We start from the raw sequence: 13,399 nt of genomic DNA, 5'->3' as shown, positions 1-13,399 counted from the left end.
CAAGATATTATAATAGAGATTTAGGTACTTTTTCTAGCTGAATTATCATTATTTATTGCTGGCATTTACATAGTATTGACAATTATTGCTGTGCTTTACATATTGTACATTCACAGCAGTCCCTACTCCCAGGAGCTTACAGTCTAATGTCCCTCTCCCCCATACACGCACACTAGAGCCAATTTAAACAAGAGCCAATTAACCTCTAATCATGTTTTTAGAGTGTGGGAAGAAACCGGATTACTTGGAGGAAACCCACTCAAGCACAGGGAGGACATAGCAAATCCATGAAGACAATGTTCTTACCAGGACTGTAACCTGGGACCCCAGTGCTGCAAGGAAGAAGTGACAACTCTTAAATTTTATATGCATTTAATATGTTTGATGCATAAATCACTGTATTAATTGCTGTTTTTCTTATACTTGCCCAGGTTCAGCTTTAAATGTTGCTTTTTGATATCTATTGCAAACTCTGGTTCCTCATCTTTTTTTTTTTCAGGCTAGGAAAGCCACAATATTAATATGTTTTTCTTTATATATTGCAGGTGTTTAAAACTAGCTTTAATTCATAAGCAATATAAAAAACACTGAAAAGTGTTTTTTTTTTTTAAGTCAAACTATATTTAGAAAAATTATAATATTAATGTGTGCTAGGAAAGCCACAATGTTAAAGTGGTTTTCTTTATATCTTCCAGGTGTTTAAAACTAGCTTTCATTCATAAGTAATATAAAAAAAAAAACAGGGAAAAGTGTTTTTTTTTGGGGGGTTTTTTTTAAGCCAAACTATAATTAGTAAAAAAGAAATGATAGAAATAATGTGGGGACAATGCATGCCCATAACTAGCTAGGAGTATGTACAAGAGGTAGTAGGATGTCCACTCTAGTTTTATATCCTGCTTTTTTTTTTAGTTATTTGTATACCGATTTATTTTCGATCGCAATACAACTCTTTTGTGTAAGTTAGGTTTTTTTTTTCCAATGTTTTATATGACATGTAAAATAGGAGAAATAAAAATGGGAAAAAGGCAAGAACTAATTAAAAATTAAAAAATAAACATTTGTCAGCCAGATTGTGACTCCAGGTTTGCCATCTAAAGCCGATGGCTATCCTAAAGCATGTGTCCTAGTTTCCTTGTAGTAAATACAGTAGACAGAAAATCCCAGTATTGCTGTTGCATATGTTCTAACTATTAATGTGTTAAAGCTGGTCGTGTTTGCCCAGCAGCTATATAAAGGTGGCCAATTCATTGACCGGCATGCCTCTTGATACCCCTTGTAGACGTTCTAGTTTCCAATGTCACATCTTAGGATGTGGGAATCACATGAAGGTCCTGATGAGTCATACATATCTTTTCCGTCCCTCTAAACTGTTTTAGCCATCACCACAATGGAGGTTATGTCATCTCTGCCTTTCCACCAAATTAGCTTGTGCCGTTCTCCTGCAGTTTCCCCCGTTAGTGCTGCTGCTGCTGAGGCTGCTGCTGAGGCTGCTACCACGATGGTCTCCATGACGACACTTCTCTCCCTCCTCTTTACAGCATCTCCTTTACTAGGGATCCTAAATGACATCGCTGGCAGCCAATCTCTATGTCTAGATCTAAAGACATGGAGGTGGGACAAAAGGAGGGTCTCCTATCCATCACATAGAAGGGGGCCCTTGCAACATACAGAGCAGAAAAAATATCAATCTCAGCATCATTATATTTTTTTTAATACATCCTTTTGAATCATGCAATTCTTTTTTGTAATCATTCGCACATCAATGCAGAGATTTGCCTCCTCTGTGTATCTGTTGCTGTGAGCATTTTTCTAGACCACATAGCAGGCAGAAATAATACTACTACATTAAATCATCTCTACTCACGTTACCTCTGCCTGCTTCCCCAGAAAGGATTTTTTTTTTCCTGTGATCCGTCTGTGCATGTATGTTTTCCTGCTATCCTTCTGGCAAGCGAGGATTTTTTTTTTTTTTTTTTCTTGATATGAGACCTGGAGACCTGCAGTCTGCAATGCCATCATACCAATGGGGAAACAGGTAAGGCATGGGCAAGTGATTGGCCCTTTTTTAACCTCCATCTCTGTTGATGATTTTAAGCATGCACAATAGGGACACTGACATCATTAATACACACAGATGCTGCATCCCTCATCTGTGCCCATTAGTTTAAACACGCATACTTTGTGCGCTTACGTTATAATGGTAAAGCATTGCATGCAATCTGCATTCATGATGTCCACTGAATTCTGTTTGTGTGTTTTTTTTTTTCATGTTGTGCTGTAGCAGAGTCTGATCTCTCCAAGACCCAGGAATCTGTCCCCCTAAGATGCTGAGACTGGACCCCCTGTTAATCCTGGTGGTTTCCATGTCGTATTTCAACCCCGAAAAGGCCTTAGCAGCCCCGGCAGAAAGCGGTGAGCTACCCAGCCTCCCCCCCCCCCCTTTTTTTCCTTTTGTCCTCTGTCTTATTGCTATCCATTTTATTCCATACAGGCTGCATGTGCTGCTATTTCACCTGGACTTTTATGCCGATGAGAAGCATTGGCAGACCATTCTTTGATTTTTTTTTTCAACTGTTCTACTATGCCGTAGCGCCTTTCACCCATTTTCCACACAGCGTCTCGGTTATCTCATCGGGCGCTGTATATTTATCCTTGCCTCAACCATTTTTAACCCTTAGCACCCTTGGTTTATTAACCATAGCCTTCTCGGAAGACTGTTGCCGATAGCATAAAATTTCTAGCAGGTCGTAATAAAACCTAATGGCTTGTGACAGCGGACCTTTAACCCGTTAGGTAGAAAGGTTTTATTAACCAAGATAGGCATTTTAATTGGATTGTAAAATCCTTTCTTTTCTGGAATTAGAAATCTTAATGATGTATTGAGACACATGCAGGCTTATTTTTAGAAGGTATGGCTAAAAGCAATGGTGATGAAGAAAGTAGAGTAATTCCTAGTAACCAGGCGGTTTATTGGTCAGAGCAGTCAGACATGGTTTCTTATTCTGTGCTGTGGTCTACTGGTCTTTATTTCTTGTCTTATTAAATAATCTTCAATTTGTTACGGTTGTGAAAGGGTTACCTGATGCGGTCTCATAAACGAGATGAAGAGACAATGAAACGAAGCTTGTTTTTCGCTGCTAAATTTGTTACAGTAAAACGTGTTTCAGCATTTGTACTTCTCCCTGCTCAGTCCCCGTGGACGTGTCAGGTTTTTCCCTCAAAGGCTCCCTAGGGTAAACATGGGTGTGATTATGCATTGTATACACAGAATATGAGATTGCGCTGTAGGAGAATGGACAACATTGGCAGGGCTGGACCGCTTAAAAACCCTCTCTACATATCCCAGCATGCTCTGCCAGTCTCTGCTGGGAATTGTAGTTCCTTAGCACTATGGCCTTGGAAAGGCTGAGTGTGCTAAATGCTGTAATTTATGGCATGAATCAGGATTAATCTTGTAGTATTCCTTTAGTAAAGTCATTTCGGATGGGTCACTGTGCTTTGTACCTAATCATTGCTCTGCACTAGAGACCTGCAAAGGTCTCTTGTCATAAACCTGAACCCTAATAGCAACTCGGGTATATTTCCTAACCAACCAAATTAGCTAAGTTTTTGCCAACAAATCTACCTGAAGGCCATCTTCACCATTGTCAGATGTTGAGAGACAGCCATGTTACAAAAGAATGCAGCATGGAACAAGAGAGTGCCACAGTAAAGGGAGATGCTTGTTGTAAGAGACTGTCATGTTATAATTCCCATTCATGCTCTGCATGTTAAGTAATTAGAAACCAGGACACTATCCCCAATTGCCCACAGCAGTGTGTTCTACCACAACCCAACCTGCGGCCTGATTCATCTAACGCAGTCGTTCTCAACGTTATAGACCAGGGCCTAGTAAATTCTTGCAAAATCTTCCGTGCCCTATTATTAAAAAAAATAAATTAAAAGATAAGGAGGAATTAGGGGACCCTGTAGGAGACTTGGTGGCGCTGTAGAGCATGAGGTTTCTGGAGGGAGCTGAGGGCAACTTTGGGGGATGGGGTCTCTTCAGGAGACTGGGGGCTTTGCGGGGCACTGTGAGAGACTGGAAGGTCCTGCAGGGGCTGGATGAGACTTTTGGAATTCGGAGGCACTATGGGAGGCTGGAGGCTCAGCTGCAAGCTATGGGACACTGCAGAACACTAGGTTGCGTTGTTGGAGGTACTGTGGGAGTTGGGGGTTTTCTAGGAGGCTGAGGCACTGTGGGATATTGATAGGCACTACAGGCCACTATTGGAGGTAGGGGGCACCATGGTAGGTTAGGGGATCTTCATCTGGTTGGAGGTAAGGAGAAGGGAAACCACAGCCTGGCTGAAGCCCACTGCCCGGTGGTTGAGAACCACTTATCTAACACATTTTAGGTAACTTACAGGTATCCTACCTGCTGCAGGAGTGACTTTATGCTGCTTTATTGAATAAGCCTGCTAGAGCCTACTTTACTGAAATGGTGCAAACATGTGCAGCAGTCCACAGCAACCAATCAAGAAGCAGCTCTCATTTTTCTAACTATACTTAAATGCCAATAGTGATTTCTATTTGGCTGCCCAAGATTAAAGCACATAAACGATCGTTGCAATATAAGACTTCAGGTTAATTATTAAACTCTTGTCTAATGACTAATCTTAAAAAATTTGAACTGATCTAAAAATTGATATGTCTGGGCTTCTATATTTTGAACATCATTAGTGCACTATATTATTGCTCATATTTGGTATTTGGTTCTGTACAGTAGCATTCAACACACCCACACTGCAGCACACCGCAAAGCATAAGCCATGAGTTATATTGCGCTGTGTGGAGCTGTTAAAAAAAGTTATGTCTGGTTTTCTTGCTGTCGCTGAACCCATTAAAGCATTGTGATATGTATCTCTCCTCCTGCATGGCATTAGAGGAGTGGAATCACCTCCAAAAGGGAGAAGGCTAGCATTTACCCCAGGATGGATACATGGCCACGGTAGAGAGCACCAGTCTTTTCAAAGTTTTATAGCTCCAGTTTCACAGGGAGAGAGGGGTAGGGTTAGTTCTCCAATAGCAACAAGGGCTTCTAGACTCCATGAGACCAAGGGATTGCAAGTACCCTCTGAGGGCAGACACTGATCCCCCTTCAGCAGGACTTCTTTCAGGCTCTACCACCTTTAAAGCCCTACCCTCCTCGACCAGGCAGAGCAGCTTGAATAGCTCTGTGCTAGGCCCCATAGGACTCAGGCCTGCACAGCACAAACATACATCCTCTTCAAGCCACAGCCTGGGGGATAGAGAGGACAACAGACCACCCCCAACGCTTTTATTCCTTTTCCCAGCATGCACCACTGGCATGAACATTGTAGTGTAGTGCCATCAATAGTGCAAGATTTGCTACCAGGCTGTATCTATTGCCCTGAGTGCAAATGACACCCAGTGGTGGCAATGGGGTACTGCAGCAATCTCAAACATAGCGGAGAAACCAAATGATGAAAACTACAAATTGTCCTGAGCAAACCACTATTCAGGAAAGGTAAAAATACTAGCCATCTTGAAGTACATGATGGCTACAAATATTTTTTTACCTTATCCCAGAGTCAGCCCATTGCTATGTGGGTCTTTAAGTGAGACACCGGCAGGTATGCCCAGCGTCTCCATCCCTGTATCGGAAAAAACAAATTGAAAAGGATTAAAAGAGGTGCATGGAAGCCAGCCAGCCCCCAGTCTGATGTACTCACCCTCCAGTCTGCCACCAACCAAGTAGACCATGCACCTCTTTTAATCCTTTTCAATTTGTTTTTTGAGATGAATACTGAGGCATGGTTTCTGGAAGCTATGTAAAGCATCCTGTCGGCCCTGCCCACTAGCTATAATCTACCTGCATAGATTAGCGCAGAGACCCAGTTATGACGTCACTGTATCTAAAATAAGGTATGTAATGAAAACAGAATCAGGTTTTAATAAGCAAGTAATTAGCATGCTGCTAAGGAGGGAAACAAGGGACCAGGGAAGGCAAATTATAGCCAGATTAAATAGCAGCAATAATGGAATTCTTATTGATAGGACTTTCTTTTGAAAACCTACCTCTGAAACTGAAAGATGCCTTGCTGTTTATGACTTATATTTTCTGAGTCACTGACCCAGAACAAGCATGCAGCAAGTAGAGTCAGCGTGAAGTTAGAACATTTGATCTGAATTTTTTTTATTCAGGATCAGTGATTCAAAGCATTGATGCCACTGGACTATTATAACAGCCTGGCAACTCAGAGGAAAGGTCATCAGTGACAGCCCTTATATTTCTGTTAGTACTGTCTTCTTTAATAAATCCCTGGTATTTTCTACAAGAAATAGGTCATTATTGTAAATTTTGTTGCTGAAACTACGTGTACATGGTTCATTGAGGCTTAGAATTGAATTTTTTATTGTTTAATTAGTGTAGCTCATGGCTGCCTGATTTTATGTACAGGTTAGAAAAGGTTTGGGAGTTGTTATTTAAGAGACTTAGAGTTATAGCTCCCTCAAAGTATCTCTACGTTGATGTAGAAGTGGAAGTTGCATTATCACATAGTTGCCAACATTTAAAAAAATTTCACAGCACAGCTATAAATTACCACACCCACTACCCTAAAGCTCCGCCCACTCTGCATAATTAATCTCTCCTACTTATCAGATTATAGAGTCTACTCCAATATAGAGAGAATTACAGGAAATGAAAAAGGGGATTTCAAACTTAAGGCCACAGTAGCAGAGTTGGAATAAGTCTCCCATTCAGCTGCACTACTTCTGCGTAACATTTATGGGCAGCCCGATTAACAGGCGCTTCCAGGGACAATATAAATTACCTGGGACAGGCTCCTATTTGCAGGGACTGTCCCAGGAAAAAAGGGAGAGTTGGCAAGTATGTGAGAGCTATATCTATGGTAGCATAGCTATCAGTAGGACCACCCATTCCAAGAATGTCTCGTGACCCAGACAAAAAAGTGGTACCCTAGTCTAGTTTAGGGGTTGGGCATTGGGCTAAGAACCCTGTCCCAAAAAAAGACTGCAAAGTCTAAGATCCTTCATGAGTTGAAGTGTACATCTTTAATCAGGTAAGTAAGGATGGTTGGTTATCACCAAGGAGATTTGTACACATGAATGAGAGATCCTACATGTTCTTGCCTTTTTTTTTGACTCAGGTGCCTTCATTCTTTCAGTTACTGAATGCTGAGTAAAGTGATTGTTTCTTCAGTATGGGGAAAAGGGAATGATTCCTAAAATAATGCTGTCGCTAAAGATAAAAAAGTGTTCCATACAATGAAGATAGTTAATAAGTACCTTTCTAAACATCTCTCTGCCGCTGCCTTGAGTGGAAACTGCCACCTAAATAATCTTCAGAATCTGACACTTCCAGAAGTGTCAGTTTCCTATTCTCCTGGTGACCTCACTAATTTGATCCTGCATCATTACTGTGTCTTCTGTTTTGTGAATTCACTTTCACATAGATCCAAAGAGACTCAAGTGTTGTTATGTGTGCATTTCCCAGTCATCCCTCCAGCAGGTACTGAGATTGGGAGTAACTAAATAGTTTGCGTTGACATGGTTCTAAAGCCCCATTCTCTTCATTAAGGTAAAAAAAACCTTCTGTGCTGCAGGATATCCCTCCCTCCCCCGATCACTTCTTTTATACTTACCTGAGCCTGATTTAAATCTAGTGCTGTGCACAAGAGAAGTGTCTCTCTCTGCTCTCTCCCTTTTCACAGGGCAGATCAATAGCAGTGGGAGCCATTGGCTACCACCACTGTTAATCAAATTCTGTGGTGAGGTAGTGTTAGACACATGCAGTGTGGCTCAGGATCGAGCATGCACAAGTGCCCCCATTGAAAGCGGCTTTCTATGGGGGGCACTCGCTGAAAAGGAGGAGCCAGGACCTCCAATGGAGAACCCCAAAAGAAGAGGATTGGGGCTGCTCTTTTCAAAACCATTGCACAGAGCAGGTAAGTATGACATGTTTATTGTTTTAATTTTAAAAAATAACGCTTTACAATCCCTTTGAAAATCAGTTTTTCTTCAAGCGGTCCAAAAGCTCCGAAGCGGGTTTCTCTGAAACTGTCAAGGCTGCATGACATCAATCTATCTATACGTTGCTCCCTATGTCAGTCTCAGTACTTACAGTGTCAGCAGGAGGCATGACATAGCAGTCAGGTGGGGGAGCTAGCACACAGTAAGATGCAATACGTCTAGAAATTTCAGATTCCTATAAACTATGCAGGGCTTATAAAGCAACAAGTAAGGAGTAAAAATGGGGACCACATAGGTATTTATTGTTTCTTTATTTAAAAAAATATTACATTTACCACTGCCCGCGAATCGACGTACCTGTACGTCGGCTCGGAGAAGTGGTTGTACCATTCTTTAGAGCCAACAGTCGGCTTTCAGAGGATAACAGCCGCTGCAGCTCAGCCATTATCCCAGCGAGCGAGAGGGGCATCCCACCGGGAGACATGAGCAACCACCCGACACGCCTGCCAGCTGTTTGGAGTCCCGAACAAAGCCGGATTCGGCTTTGATTGGGTCTCCGGTGTATTAACCAGGAAGCGGCGCCGAATTTAAAAAAACTGTCAGTATTCAAAAATGTCAGATTTCAGCATTTTGAATACTTTGAAGTGCAGTGGATGGGTCTGGGGTCTTTTAGACCCCCGATCCCTCCATAAAGAGTACATGTCTCTGCCTATTACTGTCACAAGGGATGTTTATATTTCTTGTGACAGCAATAAAAGTGATCCGATTTTTTTTTTTTAAACAGTGCTAAAAATAAAACATTAAATAAAATAAATAGGAAAAAAAAATCAAAAAAATGAAAACACCCCTGTCGACGTGAGCTCGCACACGAAAGAAAACGCATATGTAAGTCGCGCCCGCAAATGAAAACGGTGAGGTATCACCGTGATCGCCAGAGCGAGAGCAATAATTCTAAAAAAAGACCTACGCTAATTCTAAACTGGTAACTGTTAAAAGGTTTTAAAGCATTGTCTATGGAGATTTTTAAGTACCGTAGTTTGTCGCCATTCCACGAGTGCGCGCAATTTTAAACCGTAACATGTTAGGTATCTATTTACTCGGCGTGACATCATCTTTCACAATATATAAATAAATTGGGCTAACTTTACTGTTTTGCTTTTTTAAATGCAGTGACATGTATTTTTTTCAAAAAAATTGTGTTTAAAAGACCGCTGCGCAAATACCGCATGACAAAAAATATTGCAACGACCGCATTTTATTCTCCAGAGTCTTTGCTAAAGAAAAACTGTATATATAATGTTTGGATGTTCTAAGTAATTTTCTAGCTAAAAATACAGATTTTAACTTGAAAACAACATGTGTCAGAAATAGGCCTGATCCTTAAGTGGTTAATAGGTCACGTTAAAACGTTTTTTCATCAGGCGCGAAGAGTATTCCCTTGTCTTTTGCAACGCCCTCATAGTGAACAACTTTACACCAAGTTTACAGTATGCACCATTTGTGTAATTATAAAAGAGAATAGAAAAGTCAGGCGTTAGCACACAACCTTAGCTTCTCAAAACAAATCCAACATAAACCACATAGATATAAAATGTGCTAAACATAAATCCCATATTCCATAAATCCATAAGCCTAAACCTCCAAGACATATTTAAGATGTATGGTTGATAAGTGTGCATTTTGTGCAGACTGTGGTGGAGCATTAACTGAAGGAGTTCTAAGCACTTTCTGTTCTAGTGCCTGACTTTCCTATTCACTTTTGTATTTTGAGGTGGGTATCCACTTAAAGTGTTTGCCTTTAATAAGGCTTACCTATATGTACTGAAAATATTTTCTAAACTTGCACAGTTTAGGAGATATTTACATTTCATTCAGTCGATGAGGTCATCGGCACATGCGCTCTGAAGAAACAGCCACCCGTGCCGTTTCTTCAGAGCCCTGTGCTGTGACTGCGCATGCGCGGAGTGACGTCACGAGACCGCCGGCCAGTAGCATAGCCGGAGTCCGCAGACCAGGAAGTAAAACGGCAGAAAATGGATGCGGGGACGAAGAGGGCTTCGTTTGGAGGTAAGCATACTAGCACATTATGCATTTACTTTGCAGGGGAGAAAAAAACAAAAAAAAAGGAAGAGTTTACTTCCTCTTCAAAGGGGTAGCTGCACACATTTAAACTATTGAGGTTGACGCCATGTTTTACACACATTTTTTACACATTTGTGTAATTATATCTACCCTTAATCACCTCCTCTAAAAAAAACAAAACAAAACCTCTGTGCTGCAGGATTCCCCCCCCCCCCCATCACTTCTTTTATACTTACCTGAGCCTGATTTAAATCTAGTGCTGTGCACAAGAGAAGTGTCTCTCTCTGCTCTCTCCCTTTTCACAGGGCAGATCAATAGCAGTGGGAGCCATTGGCTACCACCACTGTTAATCAAATTCTGTGGTGAGGTAGTGTTAGACACATGCAGTGTGGCTCAGGATTGAGCATGCACAAGTGCCCCCATTGAAAGCGGCTTTCTATGGGGGCAGTCGCTGAAAAGGAGGAGCCAGGACCTCCATTGGAGGAGCAGGGATGTATGACATGTTTATTGTTTTAATTTTAAAAAATAACGCTTTACAATCACTTTGAAAATCAGTTTTTCATCAAGCGGTCCAAAAGCTCCGAAGCGGGTTTCTCTGAAACTGTCAAGGCTGCATGATATCAAACTATCTATACGTTGCTCCCTATGTCAGTCTCAGTACTTACAGTGTCAGCAGGAGGCATGACATAGCAGTCAGGTGGGGGAGCTAGCACATAGTAAGATACAATACGTCTAGAAATTTCAGATTCCTATAAACTATGCACGGCTTATAAAGCAACAAGTAAGGACTGGAGTAAAAATAGGGACCACATAGGTATTTATTGTTTCTTCATTAAAAAAATATTGCATTTACCACTTCCCGTGAATCGATGTACCTGTACGTCGGCTCGGAGAAGTGGTTGTACCATTCTTTAGAGCCAACAGTCGGCTTTCAGAGGATAACAGCCGCTGCAGCTCAGCCATTATCCCAGCGAGCGAGAGGGGCATCCCACCGGGAGACATGAGCAACCACCCGACACGTCCTTCGGCTGTTTGGAGTCCCGAACAAAGCCGGATTTGGCTTTGATTGGGTCTCCGGTGTATTAACCCGGGTGCGGCGTCAAATTTAAAAAAAAAAAAAAAAAAAAAAAAAACCTCATCGATGCCCCCTGTTAACTTAGTTGCCCTTCTCTGCACTCTTTCTGCTTCTGCAGAAGCTTTTTTTGTGAACTGGTGCCGAATCCTAAGCTGCATATTTTAGATTCAATTTTACAAAAACTTTGTACGGGGGTAATATTGTGTCTTAAGCCTATACCTTGCTCACTCTACAGATTGGAATTGCATACTGTTATTAAATCCCAACTCAAAGACAGATTTAGGCCCCATGCACACTGGTCATTTGCCCAACTCTTCTAAACATATTTTGCTTAAAGCGGAGTTCCACCCAAAAGTGAAACTTCTGCTTTAAATTCTCCTGACCCCCTGACATGCCACATTTGGCATGTCATTTTTTTGGGGGGTCAGCGAGTACCTAGATTTGACAGGTACCCCCTCCCACTTCCGGTCGGTCTGCCTAGGTGGTTCAAGCAGAAGTTCTCCTCTCCCCTCCCTCTTTGCAATCTTCTGGGACACGTCACAGGTCCCAGAAGATTGCCGGCCATTCACGGCGCGCAGCGCGACTCGCACATGCACAGTGCGCACCCGGCTGTGACGCCACAATCTGTCACAGCCGGGTGGTGCCCACACTAAAGATACCAGCTCAGTCAAGATGAGAGGGAGAGGAGCGAGGCTTCGGGTGGCCGCATTGCTGGACCATGGGACAGGTGAGCGTGTGTTCATTACAAGTCAGCAGATACACTTTTTGTAGCTGTTGACTTTTAATAAACACAAAAACGAGTGGAACTCCGATTTAAGCGCATTTAGACATGTTTACATGCGCTGAGGCGCGTCAGGAGTATTTTCCTGCCAAAAACGTTGCTGCTCCTGAACACGTTGGCTGTGGGGGGGGGGAGGGGGTTTCTAACTCTAAACACCCCTGCCCCAAACGCCTGTTAAAGCCTATGTGTACATTGACACACAGGGTAAAATTGAGGGGCATTTAAAGGTAGAAATAAACTCCCCGCAAGATGCCTCTATAGCAGGGGTTTTAAACTGGCAGCCCTCCAGCTGTTGCGGAACTACAAGTCCCATCATGCCTCTGCCTATGGGAGTCATGCTTGTAACTGTCAGCATTGTAATGCCTCATGGGAATTGTAGTTCTGCAACAGGTAGAGGTCCATCAGTTTGAGACCTCTGCTCTAGAAGCAGCGTTTAAATTCCCAGTGTGCATGAGGCCTGAAACCTACCTGCTCTGTGTAATGGTATTGCACAGAGCAGCCCCTTACCTCATCTTCTGTAGCAGACCCCTGCTGGCATTCTTGATTATTCCCCCCCCCCCCCCCCCAGCAAGCAAACCCCTCCCCACAGGATTTGACTGACAGCCAGAAACCAATGCTGCTGTCCTGTGAGAAGAGGAGCAGCACGGTTGCAGATGGACACAGCTCTGGATTGAGACAGGGCTCAGGTAAATGTTAGGGAGGGGGAAAATAGGAACAGGCAGCAGGATTTTAATGCAGGGAATGCATTAGGGTAAAAAATGTCTTGACTTCATAAACACTTAAACTTACATTTAAAACAGCTAAACACATTCCATGTGTATCTCTATCGGAAGGACTCTTGCACTCTGTGTGCAGTGCTGACTTGTCCCCCAGGGAGTCGGAGCTAGATCTTTCCAAACAGCAGGGAGTGTGAGCATTGCTGATTACAAAGCTCTACCTCTGACTTAGCAGGAGGTGTGTTGGACCCCTGCAGAGAGACTGCTGCTTCCACAGAGAGATCAAGGCTGCAGTGTGTTTTAATTGGGTTTTAAAGTAGAACTACAGGCAAAACTTTTTCTTTTTTTAATTTTGGATAAAACAAGGAAGGGTTATAACCTTTTTCTTCACTTTCTGTCCCATAGCCAAATGAGAGGAGATCCCTGCAAATTAAGGGAATTGCTTGGGGACCCTCAGGTCAACAGAACTAGTGTCCCTATTGGAAGATTCCCCTTTAATACTTTTCTGGGGACAACCCAACATTTGGGATTTTCTGTTACTTTCACTTTCAGGCCCCATGCACACGGGACGTTTTTAATGCCGCTGTAAGTAGCGTCAGGCGTTTTCTTTTTGCAGCCTAAAAGCGCACCTCCATGTTATTCTATGGCCTCATGCACACACAGACGTTTTTGAGCTGTAAGTGGCCTAGGCATTTTTAAGCTGCAAGAAGAAGCGTTCTGAGGACCAGCGTTACAGCTGTAAAAATG

At 42.6% G+C, this 13,399-nt stretch overlaps 1 protein-coding gene across 2 annotated transcripts in view; it reads left to right on the top strand.

Annotated features, from left to right (window-relative positions):
• The first annotated feature begins 1,682 nt into the window (after positions 1–1,682).
• LMTK3 (lemur tyrosine kinase 3) overlaps positions 1,683–13,399 on the top strand; it is a 158,877-nt gene continuing 147,160 nt past the window's right edge. Inside the window, exons 1-2 of one of the 2 annotated variants that reach the window (XM_082274377.1) lie at positions 1,683–2,035; positions 2,285–2,412. In XM_082274377.1, the coding sequence (XP_082130503.1) occupies positions 2,325–2,412 (88 nt within the window). In that variant the 5' untranslated portion in view covers positions 1,683–2,035; positions 2,285–2,324. Of the gene's footprint in view, positions 2,036–2,281; positions 2,413–13,399 lie in introns of both variants that reach the window. The other variant, XM_082274376.1, reaches the window with a different exon arrangement.

Source organism: Pelophylax lessonae, assembly GCF_965119305.1.
Source record: "Pelophylax lessonae genome assembly, chromosome: 12".
Taxonomy (NCBI): Eukaryota; Metazoa; Chordata; class Amphibia; order Anura; family Ranidae; genus Pelophylax; species Pelophylax lessonae.
Note: the sequence above shows the minus strand (reverse complement) of the source record. Positions and strands in the feature narration are given on the sequence as shown.